A 12,225-nucleotide genomic window follows, 5' to 3' on the forward strand; every position below is an offset into this window, starting at 1 on the left:
GGAAGATTTCGGCGTTTTTATTAAAGATATTTGAGCTCGGACGTATCATTTTCGTGTTTCGTAGTGTTATTTCGATTTTGTGTTTTGTCTCTTGTTAGTTTGTAGAGTGTTTGTTTCGGTTATTGTTTCGGTATATTCATGTTGAGATTCGGTACAGATAGTTTGTAAGTGTGCTGCTTTCTAGGTACGAGCCTATTCGGGTTCCCTCTTGTATCTTTTGTTGAAAACGTTTTCTTTTCGAAAATGTTTTCCGTATTTATATAAGTTTTCGTTATTTTTGTCAAAAAAAAAAAAAAAAAAATGAACCTCAACCTTTTTGAACATAAATAACAACTAGAAAAAATCCGACCGCGCGTTGCTGCGGTTGTATTCGACGCGCGGTCCAATTTAGATATACGATGTCCGTTTCGCGTATAGTTAGTCGTGTTGTATATGTATATATATGTATGTAATATAGCCCGAAATATTTATTTTTTTTAACGATGTCCGTTTCGCGTATAGTTAGTCGCGTTGTGTTCGTAAAATTATTTCGAGTTGAACGGTGGTCTCGGAAAAATTTAACTCGCACCGAGCGTGAATATAGGGCCCGTTATTTAGTGTTTTTTTAACGATGTCCGTTTTGCATATAGTTATTCCCGTTGGGGTCGTGAGGTTTTTTCGAGTTGAACGGTGGCCTCGAAAAAATTTAACTCGCACCGAGCGAGAAGATAGGGCCCGTTATAAATTCGGGTGGAGTAAGGTTTTTTTATTTTAATTAAATTATAAATTTACGTTTTTTACCCCTGAAAAAGTGTAAAGTTGAGGGGTTGTTGTGTAATTTGTGCGAAAGTTGGAGGACCATTTGTAGTGTGAACGCAAACTCAAAACGACAATTCGTTAAAACTGAAACGACAAAAAATGGGAGGAGGTTTAGTATATAAGTATAGTATAAAGTCCCGTTGGGGTCGTGAGGTTTTTTCGAGTTGAACGGTGACCTCGAAAAAATTTAACTCGCACCGAGCGAGAAGATAGGGCCCGTTATAAATTCGGGTGGAGTAAGGTTTTTTTATTTTAATTAAATTATAAATTTACGTTTTTTACCCCTGAAAAAGTGTAAAGTTGAGGGGTTGTTGTGTAATTTGTGCGAAAGTTTGAGGACCATTTGTAGTGTGAACGCAAACTCAAAACGACAATTCGTTAAAACTGAAACGACAAAAAATAGGAGGAGGTTTAGTGTATAAGTATAGTATAATATAATATAATAATATAATAATATAATATAATATAATATAATAATATGGTTGTCAAAAAATTTAGGAGGGATGAGATAGAATTAGGAAGATTTTTTTTTTTTTTTTTTTTTTTTTTTTGAAAGGCAAACTCATACACCCACCTAAATCTAACTCGAATATATACACCACGAATTGTCCTAAACAGGATTCGAACCCTCAACCTCAAGGTTGTAAGGGTGACCTCGATACCGCCAAGCCATTGGCTCTTTGGTAGAATTAGGAAGATACATCTTATATGTTTATTTACTATTTGGTTTTCATGCAATTTACCATTTTATTAGAAAAGTAAAATCCCATTGGATTTGCTATCAAGATTCGTGGCCAATAAAAATTTATAAACAATGTTATACATCGTTTTCACAACTCCAAGTCTCCAACATTATATCTACCAGGTTCGTTTCATCTCGAAACAACAAATCTTTATATATATATATAAAAAAAAACTCTCTTCCTTTTGTTTTTCAGTGCAAAAAAGCCGAAAACCCACTTATGATGGCCACTTTACACCATCGTAATCTACTTGTTACCCCAATATTCTCGCCCCCACATAACGTTACGAATGTAGCAAACTCTAAAGAGTTGAATCTTATAGTTAATATCATGTGGATTGTTTTGTTGTGTGGACTAATGGCCTCTTTTGGAATGCTTCAAGTGATGCGATACTTTATTCGAAGAAGGCGTACGCTTATGGTGAGCACGCAAACATCCGAATTAGTCTCTATTGGTCTTAAAAAATCGGTTGTTGGTCAAATATCAACACGAGTCCTTGGATCAGAGGTTAAGATTTTGGTGACAGAATGCACCATATGTCTTGATGATTTTGTTGATGGACAAAATGTTCGTGTGTTGCCTAATTGTAACCATGAGTTTCATGTTGAATGCATTGATAAGTGGTTTGAGTCGCATTCTTCTTGCCCTAATTGTCGCAATTGTTTGCTTGATTCGGTTACTAGTCGTGTTGTTTTACCACAAATGGTGGTTGACACCCCTAGTGACCATATGGTTTGAGTGTTGAAATGATATTATTTGAATCATGATCTTGTTTTCTATATTCTTCTTCATAACAAAACATGTTATTCCTATCCAACTGTACCAACCCAATGGCTAATGATAAGAGCAAGGATAGCCACCCGCGCTTCGCTGTAGGTGATCTTGTTTGGTTAATTGAACGTAAAACAATAAAGGTATGAAAATGAAAGTAAAAAAGGGACGATGAAAAAAGTTGTAAAGAAAGGATTGAAAAACAGGGAAATTACTGATTTACCCGTGAAGTTGGGGATGTTTCCGGGGCTGCTACTACCGTAAACAATGGCAGCATCATCCCTTTTAGTATGTTTTATAATGTACTAGATTTATGAGCTCGTGCGTTGCACGGGTACTCATCCGAAAACATTATATAGTATTTTGCAAATGTATATGAAATAACGATATTATACTTTCATTGTCATAAGTAATGCTGTGGGTTGAATTTGTAAAGTATAAAGAATATACATTACCAAAATGTTGATAATATTTGTTCATACAGTTATTCATAACACAAGTTTTAAGTTATTGAACCGTATAGTTTTTTATCTCTTTAATTTTTTGTTTGTATGACAGCTCTATAAAATAGTATTCAAAAACGTTATTATCGGTACCGATTACTTGTATGATACACTTACAATTAGCGAAACCCTTCATTATTGATAATATCTGTATTGAAACCAAATTTAATGTAAATTTAAGTATCGTAAACGCCGTTAAATGAATGGAAGGTGATACTCACACACTTAAAATTGATCCATCCACACTTTTTAGCACAAAATTGACAGTTATAACCCTAAGCTTATCTAGAAAGTTGAACCTCCATAATTGTAAATTATGGGTATAATAGTATGGTAGTGTGTATGGATCAATTATTGGTGTGTGAGTATCATCTCCCTAAATGAATACACTTTTAATGCAACAATCAATTGTTTATAGTCGTTGTAACCAAGTTTCCATTCTCTACTGCTGCATTCCACATACGCCAAGCTTTTCTTACCTACAAAGATAATATAAGTATACATTAAATTTTAACACATTTGACGTCTAAGTCAATTTATTTTAATAAGTATTATTGTATAGTGTGCATATCAAAAGTATTATTCGAGAGATGTCTAATAACCATCTAACACATTCAAGCATTGCATTTGAATTAACCAATCTCACAAAATGCAATGTCATCAAAATCTTCCTATGACGTAACATTAAACCATGGACATTAAAAATGGACTTAATACCATCAATTTTTAACTATCAAGACATCAACAATGACTATCCATAACTTATTTGTCATTGGCATAAGCATGTGTCGTACAATCAAAAGCTATATTGCCCATATAAATAGCGTATAGATATTCAATAATTTGTCAAAAAGATCAAGTAAAAAGAGATGTTTCCCCGGAAGTTTAGTCACAACAAACTCACCAAAAGGTAAAAGACGAAACCAACAACGCTGTTAATGTCAGTGTTGTAAATCTCCCGAGATCTCCCCGAGATCTCCCCCGAGATCTCGTTTTCAGAAGGCAACCGAGACGAGATGTTCATCTCCTGAGATTTCTCGATCAACGGGGTCAAACTTAGTCAAAGCCACGATTTCTCGAATTTTCTTGCTAATTTGTAAGATTTTCTTGTAAAATTCGTAATTTCCAATTTTTTTCTCACTCATTTCTCGGATATTTTTGTAAATCTCGTAAAACCTTATATAACTATACATATATTTATGTTTTTATGTATATTATTATTAAAAAACTATAAAGTCAACTTAAGTCAACGTCCGAGATCTCTCCGAGATTATTCCGAGATGCCGAGATCTCCCTAAAAAAGTCCAAACGAGATCTCCCCGAGATCCGAATTCTCCAACCTTGGTTAATGTGTATCTTATAGCTATACCGCATTTACAACGTTAATAAACCTATATTTTATCTACTAAACAAAGTGCACATCAAAGCTATCTTAGATGATCCACGTTTAAGTATATTCGACAATTCAGCATCATAACATACAAACAACCAATACATTGTAGCTATATAAAGAGGTAAGCATACCTTCAATAACCTCTCTAGAAGTCTCATTCTGAAGTAGTGTAAGGTCATGGTTAGAATTAAGTTTCTCATGGTTAAACATACATTATAAATATATTTCATGGGTAGACATGATACGTAAATTTCAATTTCAATATACATTATTCATAAATCTTTTATCAGTCTATTTTTTTATTCATAAAATGTGGATCAAGTAACTTATGTCAAATAAGAAAGGTAAATATAATAAAACATTGTTCAAATTTAGTTTAATACCTTACTCTTTAAAGGCAGCTACAACATCCTCTTGACCTTTGTATAGTTCCCAAGCAGCAGCTAAGCGCCCTGCATGTTTACAACATCCTCTTTAAAGGAATCTATGTTTCCAACCATTACCTGGATAAATTGGGCGTAACTGTCCATTAGCATGATACATTTCAAGGGTACATTATTGATCACAACGATAATCTGTGTTCACCACATGGATACCAATTCCAAACAATATCGACTTAAAAACGTTAAACATATCACAATACTACAGTACATAATTTCGAACACCATACTCGTTTAAGGACTCTTAGTAACAATGCAAAGGTCATAAAGATCCAAAGAGACAAAAATAACCAAATCTCCCAACAGACTACAAAATCAAATGTTGAACAAAATGAGGTTTTCAATTTAGTCACACGGATATTCATAAACCCATGAGTTTATTAAAAAAATAAACTAACAATGAAAATCCAAAGATATACAAAACCTTAAAAGCCGAGTGAACCCTTCAACCATCTTCATCATTTACCTGCAAACACCACACATATAAAGATTGCCTGACAATCCAACCCGACCCTCAGACCTTTTATTGTATTACTGTATCTGACCCAAATAGATGAAATGAAAACTGATTTTTAAAAAAGTCATTTGTCTACAACATGTTAGACTTAAAAACAAAAGATAATGCAAAACGGTCAAAGTGTCTAAATGGACAACTACAAACACTTTAGTAATGGTGATGGTGTATTTTGACTTTATAGTAACAACTAATAAAGAATACATAAGTGTAAGTGAAGCTTAATTTTGACTCATTTGACATGTACGTTGATTAGTAGAATGTTAGCTAAAAGAGAAAAAATGACCACAAGTATATATGTGAGATTTAACTATCGTTGATACAACCCGCTATAAGAGAGAAAAAAATGACAGCTAAAATAAAAGAAAAGTAGTAGAATGGAAAGTATATATGTGAGATTTAACTATCGAATTGAAATGGACCATAAATCGTAATTGCAATCAATAATAAAAAGATTGTTCTACAAACTTAACCATATATGTAGCTTATCGCCATTACTAAACAAACTATTTCCATTGTATTGTATATGCATTTAAAGTAAAAGAAAAAACATCTTTAATTTCAGATTTTAGTTTTGGAATCTATTAGCATTATTATAAAGCACATAAGCAATTGTGATACAGTGAAGTAATTCAGCACCTACATTTTATCAGTTGATAATACCAATACTAAAAACGTGTAGTTGTGATATAAACATACAAAGTAGTTCATTGCATAGTTGACCTGAAGTGTTGCGACAAATACAATGGAAGACTTGCAACTATATCAGTTTGAACCTTCAATGTTTTCAACAGGTCTTCAACAAAAGTACCCTAGTTAGCATATTGAGAATTGAATCGCAAATTTATATATTGAGAAACGCCCACATGGAAGAAAGTTATAATTTTTATAATCAAGAAAAGAATTACATATTGATTGGCAGTAACATACAAAACAATTTCCTTATGCTATGAAGTAACTAATCAAAATCTCATGTTATGGTATACCTTCAGCCATGTTTAAAGCTGGTGAGCCGGAATCCAAATCAACTAAGCTTTAGCCAATCATATGTAAGCGAAATCTTCTCCAATATCGGTTGTGATCTATAGAAACAACACGAGTAAATGATCATCATTCGCTATAGGCACATCAAGTATATGACTTATTAAAACGATGTGATCTCCAAATTCAATCTGACACGAACATCTACCAAACTTAATAGTCATGTTACTAAACTGATAACTTCATACAAAACTTAATAGTCATGTTACTAAACTGATAATTTCATTCAAACTGATAAGAATTTAAATACAATAGCACGATCCTATGAGTGAAAAATTCTGAACTGATAACTTCATCCCAAACTTAATAGTCATGTTACTAATTTGATAAACGTCAATGATTTTAACGCAATATACCCACACAATTGTTTTTTAACCAAAAATAAACGCAACCATTTTCAATTCAATCAGACCCAAGCAATTTTTACATCAATGATACAAATTAACATATTAAATTAATCAATTAAAAGCCACAAAAAAAGATGTTCAATCTCACCTTCAATACGAAACACAATTCTGACTCGATCAACAACCTCCATCGAAACCCATATCTAAAAAGGAGAAGTAAAATTTGAATAAAAATAAAAATAAATAGGTTGAACATCATCGTGTAAAGCAATTAAAGCTTTGTTAACTGCAATCTTTGATAGTGATTGCTCAAGGCTGGAAATTGAAGCCCTAATTGTAACCTTAAAAACGATTATCTATAAATACGATATATCGGACGTCTTGTTTAACGGTAGAAACCCTTTTGAGTACGGTAAGCCCTAATTGACGAAATTGAAGCAAAAAACGGCACGATTAATCGTTTTATAGTTAAAAAATATAGGAAAAAATGAATTCGTGATTCATACTGACTTACCTTCATTCAATCGTCTTCTAGGCAGTTTGAATCGAGCTTTTTTGAACGGAAGATCGTCTCTTTTTGAACGTAACATTAAATCAATTGATGATTTAGGATTTATAGCAGATGGAATGGTGCCGGGAGCAGGGATGGCAATGGATGTGATATCCATCCGATCTATCCATATATATAATGGATATGGATGGTGTAAATGGACGATAAATGGATATGGATTATCAAAATTGTAACATCCCATTTTTCCTGTACGTATCGAAAGGTATATACTTAATCATTTGTACGTTTATAACTCGTTAGCTTACGCGTAAATGTATGAATATATGTATAGATATATATAAATGTATACTTGATAATGTGTGCATAAGCAAGTCTATATGTGGGTTTTGATAGCGTTAAGTCTTGCGAGACTATAGTTGAAGGTTAGGTGAGAATAGGAAGCGAGTTTGGAATGTACGAAATTGAATTAAGTCGAAACTTGTTTAAGATGGTCGAACTGTTCAGATGCAGCCTTAGGCCGCGCCGCGACAAATGGGTCCGTGCCGCGGCATAGCAAGCAAACCTGGATCAGAAAGTGAGTTAAGGAGGGTTGATTTTCCCGTTGTATGTCGCGCAGCGACGAATTAAGCCGCGCCGCGTCAATACTGCTGGACAGACTCCGGTTTTAGCTCAAATTAAATGACTTTAAGGGGAAAATTGGTAATTTGGCGTATAAATCTGATGGGAGCATTAAATCCCGGCCACTTATCCATTTCATTTAATTTCTTTTCCCTTTTCTTTCTATTTTCTCTCCCAAAACTTAAAACCCAATTGAATTTAAGGTGAGATTTGAGAGTGAAGGATTGAGGGTTGATCTTTGGAGCAAGAATTAAAGTTGTTCCTCTTGTCTCTAGCTACCCGTGGATAGTCTCGGTAAGTTTGATGTTAAAGCTAAGGGGTATAAAATACTATTAAATTTTAGCAGAAAAATACTATTAAATACGATACAATTTTACACAAGATATTTATTTATTTATAGAATGGATATACTTAAACCTTGCTACAACACTTATAGGCAGTGTACCTAATCGTACAGTAGTGTAGTTTTTAGTAAGTCCGGTTCGTTCCACAGGGAAATCTTTAAGCAAAGCTCAACGCTATATTAGTTTACTTTTATAAAAATACAAATATATATATAAGTAATATTATTATTATAAAGAGGGGTTTTTACCGTTTAATGACCGGTTTGTCGATTTTAAAACTTTAGTCGCAGTTAAAACCTAATGTAAAATATAAAATAAATACAAGACTTTAAATTAAAGCGTAAAGTAAATAACGATAATGAAATTGCGAATAATAAAAATGCGATAAAAATTAAATTGCGATAATTAAAAAGTACGATAATTAAAAGTGCGATAAAATAAAATAACAATAAATAAAAGTGCGATAATTAGAAGTGCAATTAAATATAAAATAAAGGAAATTAAATATGAAATAAAAGAATTATGCTTATTTAAACTTCCGTAATCATGATGTTTGACGTGTTGGTTTTAGTTTTATGCCCATGGGTTAATTGTTCTTTGTCCTGGATTATTCAATATGTCCGTCTGGTTTTTGTCCATAACAGTCCATCAGTCATAAATATAAATTGCAAGTGTCCTTGTCAAATTATTATTATACCCGAAGATAAATATTCCAACTAATTGGGGATTCGAATTGTAACAAGGTTTTAATACTTTGTTTAATGAATACACCAGGTTATCGACTGCGTGTAAACCAAGGTTTTACTACTTTGTTAACAATTACACCAATTACCCTTGAATGTAATTTCACCCCTGTTTTAATTATTCTAGTGGCTATTAATCCATTCCCGTGTCCGGTTAAATGAACGATTATTCGTACATATAAATACCCCGCCCATCGTGTCCGATCGAGTGTATATGGTAATTTATAGGGACGCCCAATTGTAAATCTTTATATTAACATTAACAAACTTTCATTTAGTTAAACAAATATAAAGCCCATTAATAGCCCATAGTCTAGTTTCCACAAGTGTCGTTCTTTTGTCCAAACCCCAATTATGGTACAAAGCCCAATTACCCAATTTTAGTAATTAGCCCAACATCATGATTACTTCATTTTAAACAAGCATAATAATAACTTAGCTACGAGACATTAATGTAAAAAGGTTGAACATAACTTACAATGATTAAAAATAGCGTAGCGTTACACGGACAGAATTTCGACTTACACCCTTACAACATTCGCTAACATACCCTTATTATTAGAATTATAATTAAAATTAAAATATAAATTATAAATATAAATATATATTACTCGTATATATTGAGAGAGAGATGAAAATATGATGTAAAATTCGATCAGAATTCGGTTGGCTTTATAGCCAGAAGTGAATTTTGGGGCTCCGCGACTCGCGGCAAAATACCCTTAAAACTCCGCGAGTCGCGGAGAGGTATTTACAGTTTACACCCTTGGAGTTTCCTGCTGCCGACGGTTTTAAATATATATATATAATATATATATAATTAATATAATTAATTATATATTATATTATATTTATATATATAGTTAACTTGTAATTTTTAGTCCGTTGCGTCGAGCGTTAAGAATTGACTCTGGTCCCGGTTCCGGATTTTCGAACGTCCTCGCGTACAATTTAATATCTTGTACTTTGCGTTTTGAATCTTGTACTCTTGTGATTTTGAGACGTTTCTTATCAATAATTGGAACCTTTTTGATTGTCTTTTGTTCTTTTGAGCTTTTTGGTCGTTTGCGTCTTCAATTCGTCGAATCTGTCTTTTGTCTTCACCTTTTATTATTTAAACGAATATCACTTGTAAATAGAACAATTGCAACTAAAAGCTTGTCTTTCTTGAGGAATAATGCTATGAAATATATGTTCGTTTTTAGCATTATCAAATATTCCCACACTTGAGCGTTGCTTGTCCTCAAGCAATATTGTCTTGAAATACTAGAATCACTTCTTTATTCTTCACACTTTGTACATCAGTGATTTCTATATGGCGGTATAAACAATGGTAGTAACGATATGGTTTACAGTCCCATATGACTATAAAAATTTAGATCCATTAAGGAAATTGGATCTTTATGAAAACATTTGATCTTTTGAAATCTAGTTTTTACCCTAGATAAGTTTTCCGGAATAACCCTTTACCGGTGTTTGCAAAATATTTTTGTGGGTTTGGTGGGTTTCAGATTTGAAAATTTTAGCTCAAAACTTGCGGTTTTGTGTCACCCACTTGCTAACCTTGTATTTGGAAAGCAACACGTCCAGTTTACTTGTTCCGTATATTACCTTTCGGCAAACTACCGTCCGGTTGTAAAGGAAAGCGTTGAACAAGCAACTGTTTAAGGCAATGTCCCGTGACATGCTTTTGATTATGGTCTATAACGTGTCGGACGCAATTACTATCCTTGGTAGGAGCAATAGTAAAGCTCACCCTTATAATTTGTCGGTCTGGCACAAGGTCCTGTCTTTGACCATGCTATGCAACCACCGTTCTTACGGTTGACACCCGATTTGATTCAGGTGACCTAATGAATTCCAGGTGAATTCCTAGGATTTTACGTTCAATGGTAATGAACGCATTGAAAATAGGGTTTTCAGAAAACAAATCGGTTTATAATTTTGATCAAAATATTTTTTCGTTTAAGCTCGAGTTTAGATATCATTGAATTCCATGAGTTTGAATTCTCAACCTTTAAGGTCAATCTCTAGGATTGAGTAATATCAGTCTTAAAAGCTGATTTTTAATCTTTAAGGAGATTATCCTTTCTGGGGATCTGATTCATTAGTCTTATCCAGCTAATTTGCACGGTGCCTCCCCATTGTACGAGATAAATCCTTCTCATGGTTAGGATAAATCTGACCACTTGACGACCCTGTTTAATGCTGAGGTCCGTGGATTTCCTGCTGATTTTAGTGATGACTTTTCTAGATTTTTCGTCAACCTACAGCTGGTCTGGACGACAACTTCATGACCTAAATCAAGAAGCGCGTGTCTTTTTCGGAAGACTTTACTTCCTTTTAATGATGGAATTGATTCATCGTGTAGATCCATCTCTTCTTTTCTTTCATCGGGTAAAACAGTTTAGTTTAGTCCAAAGCAAAAGTATTTTCAGTTATTTGTTACAAATATATGTGGCATATGTTTAAAATAACTTGGTAAATTTTCCCACACTTGGCTTTTTATTTTTCTTTTTATCGTCCTCTATTCCATTTTAAATGAATTTTAACATTTTAGTTTGTTTCTCAATTTATGTCCTTTCCGAGGTAACAATAATTTCGGTGTTAAAACCTAGTTTTATCGTTCATAAATATGTATAAACATGATTTTGAATTCATTTATTTGAAAATTTTGAAAAATTTTACTAGAATTGGGTAGTCAGTATATAAGACTAGGGCTGTTCTTTTTTATCAGAGAGCACTAGATTCTAATACAACTACTGCTTTACTAGTATTTTTTCTTAATGGTAACCAAGTGTTTATAAAAATTTTTAAAAAAATCCGAAAGAATTTAACCCCTTCCCACACTTAAGATCTTGCAATGCCCTCATTTGCAAGAAATCAGTAACAATTTAAATTATTGAGGGTGATTTGTGTGAAAATGAGTAAATTTTTACCAAAGTTTCCAAATATATTGGCGTTTGTTTGCTGAATGATAAATGGTGCACATCATTTGTTCATTCCGTCTTGTTGTTATTTCACATATATTTTGCATCATTGTCGTCAAAATTACTTGCTTTTGCTGAACTTAATGCCAGTCTTTGAAAATGCGTTGTTTTACCCTGTTGTTTACATAAGATAAACTGCAAACATATATACATATTTTTGAAGTTTGGTTTATTACCCCACATTCAAAAATTATTAAAATCTAAGAATAAAAGTTAGATAATTATAAAAATGATTACAATATTAACAAAAATATTAAATACATCAATAATTACAAATTACATAATAATAAAAAAAATAAGTAAACTAAGGATGATATTGGTACCAATAGGGGTTCCACGCATAACCATAAGTGCTATAGAATGCTTCGGCAGGGTCATACGTAGGATATGGTGGCTGCATCTCTATCGACCAAGGAGGGAAGACGGGCTTCGGTGTAGGAATATAGTTTCTACCTATATGTTGGCAATG

The 12,225-nt window shown here is 32.9% G+C and overlaps 1 protein-coding gene across 1 annotated transcript; it reads left to right on the top strand.

The window, feature by feature from the left end:
• The first annotated feature begins 1,745 nt into the window (after positions 1-1,745).
• LOC139856143 (RING-H2 finger protein ATL77-like) lies at positions 1,746-2,473 on the top strand. Its single transcript, XM_071845374.1, has one exon. It carries the CDS (start codon positions 1,761-1,763, stop codon positions 2,277-2,279), a length of 519 nt encoding a protein of 172 aa, XP_071701475.1. The 5' UTR covers positions 1,746-1,760; the 3' UTR covers positions 2,280-2,473.
• The last annotated feature ends 9,752 nt before the right edge of the window (positions 2,474-12,225 follow it).

The sequence above is a fragment of the Rutidosis leptorrhynchoides genome, chromosome 6 (assembly GCF_046630445.1).
Source record: "Rutidosis leptorrhynchoides isolate AG116_Rl617_1_P2 chromosome 6, CSIRO_AGI_Rlap_v1, whole genome shotgun sequence".
Classification (NCBI taxonomy): Eukaryota; Viridiplantae; Streptophyta; class Magnoliopsida; order Asterales; family Asteraceae; genus Rutidosis; species Rutidosis leptorrhynchoides.

Bases quoted from the DNA above. Each gene is read 5' to 3' on its own strand.
- LOC139856143 (XM_071845374.1), top strand. From the start codon at position 1,761: ATGATGGCCACTTTACACCATCGTAATCTACTTGTTACCCCAATATTC.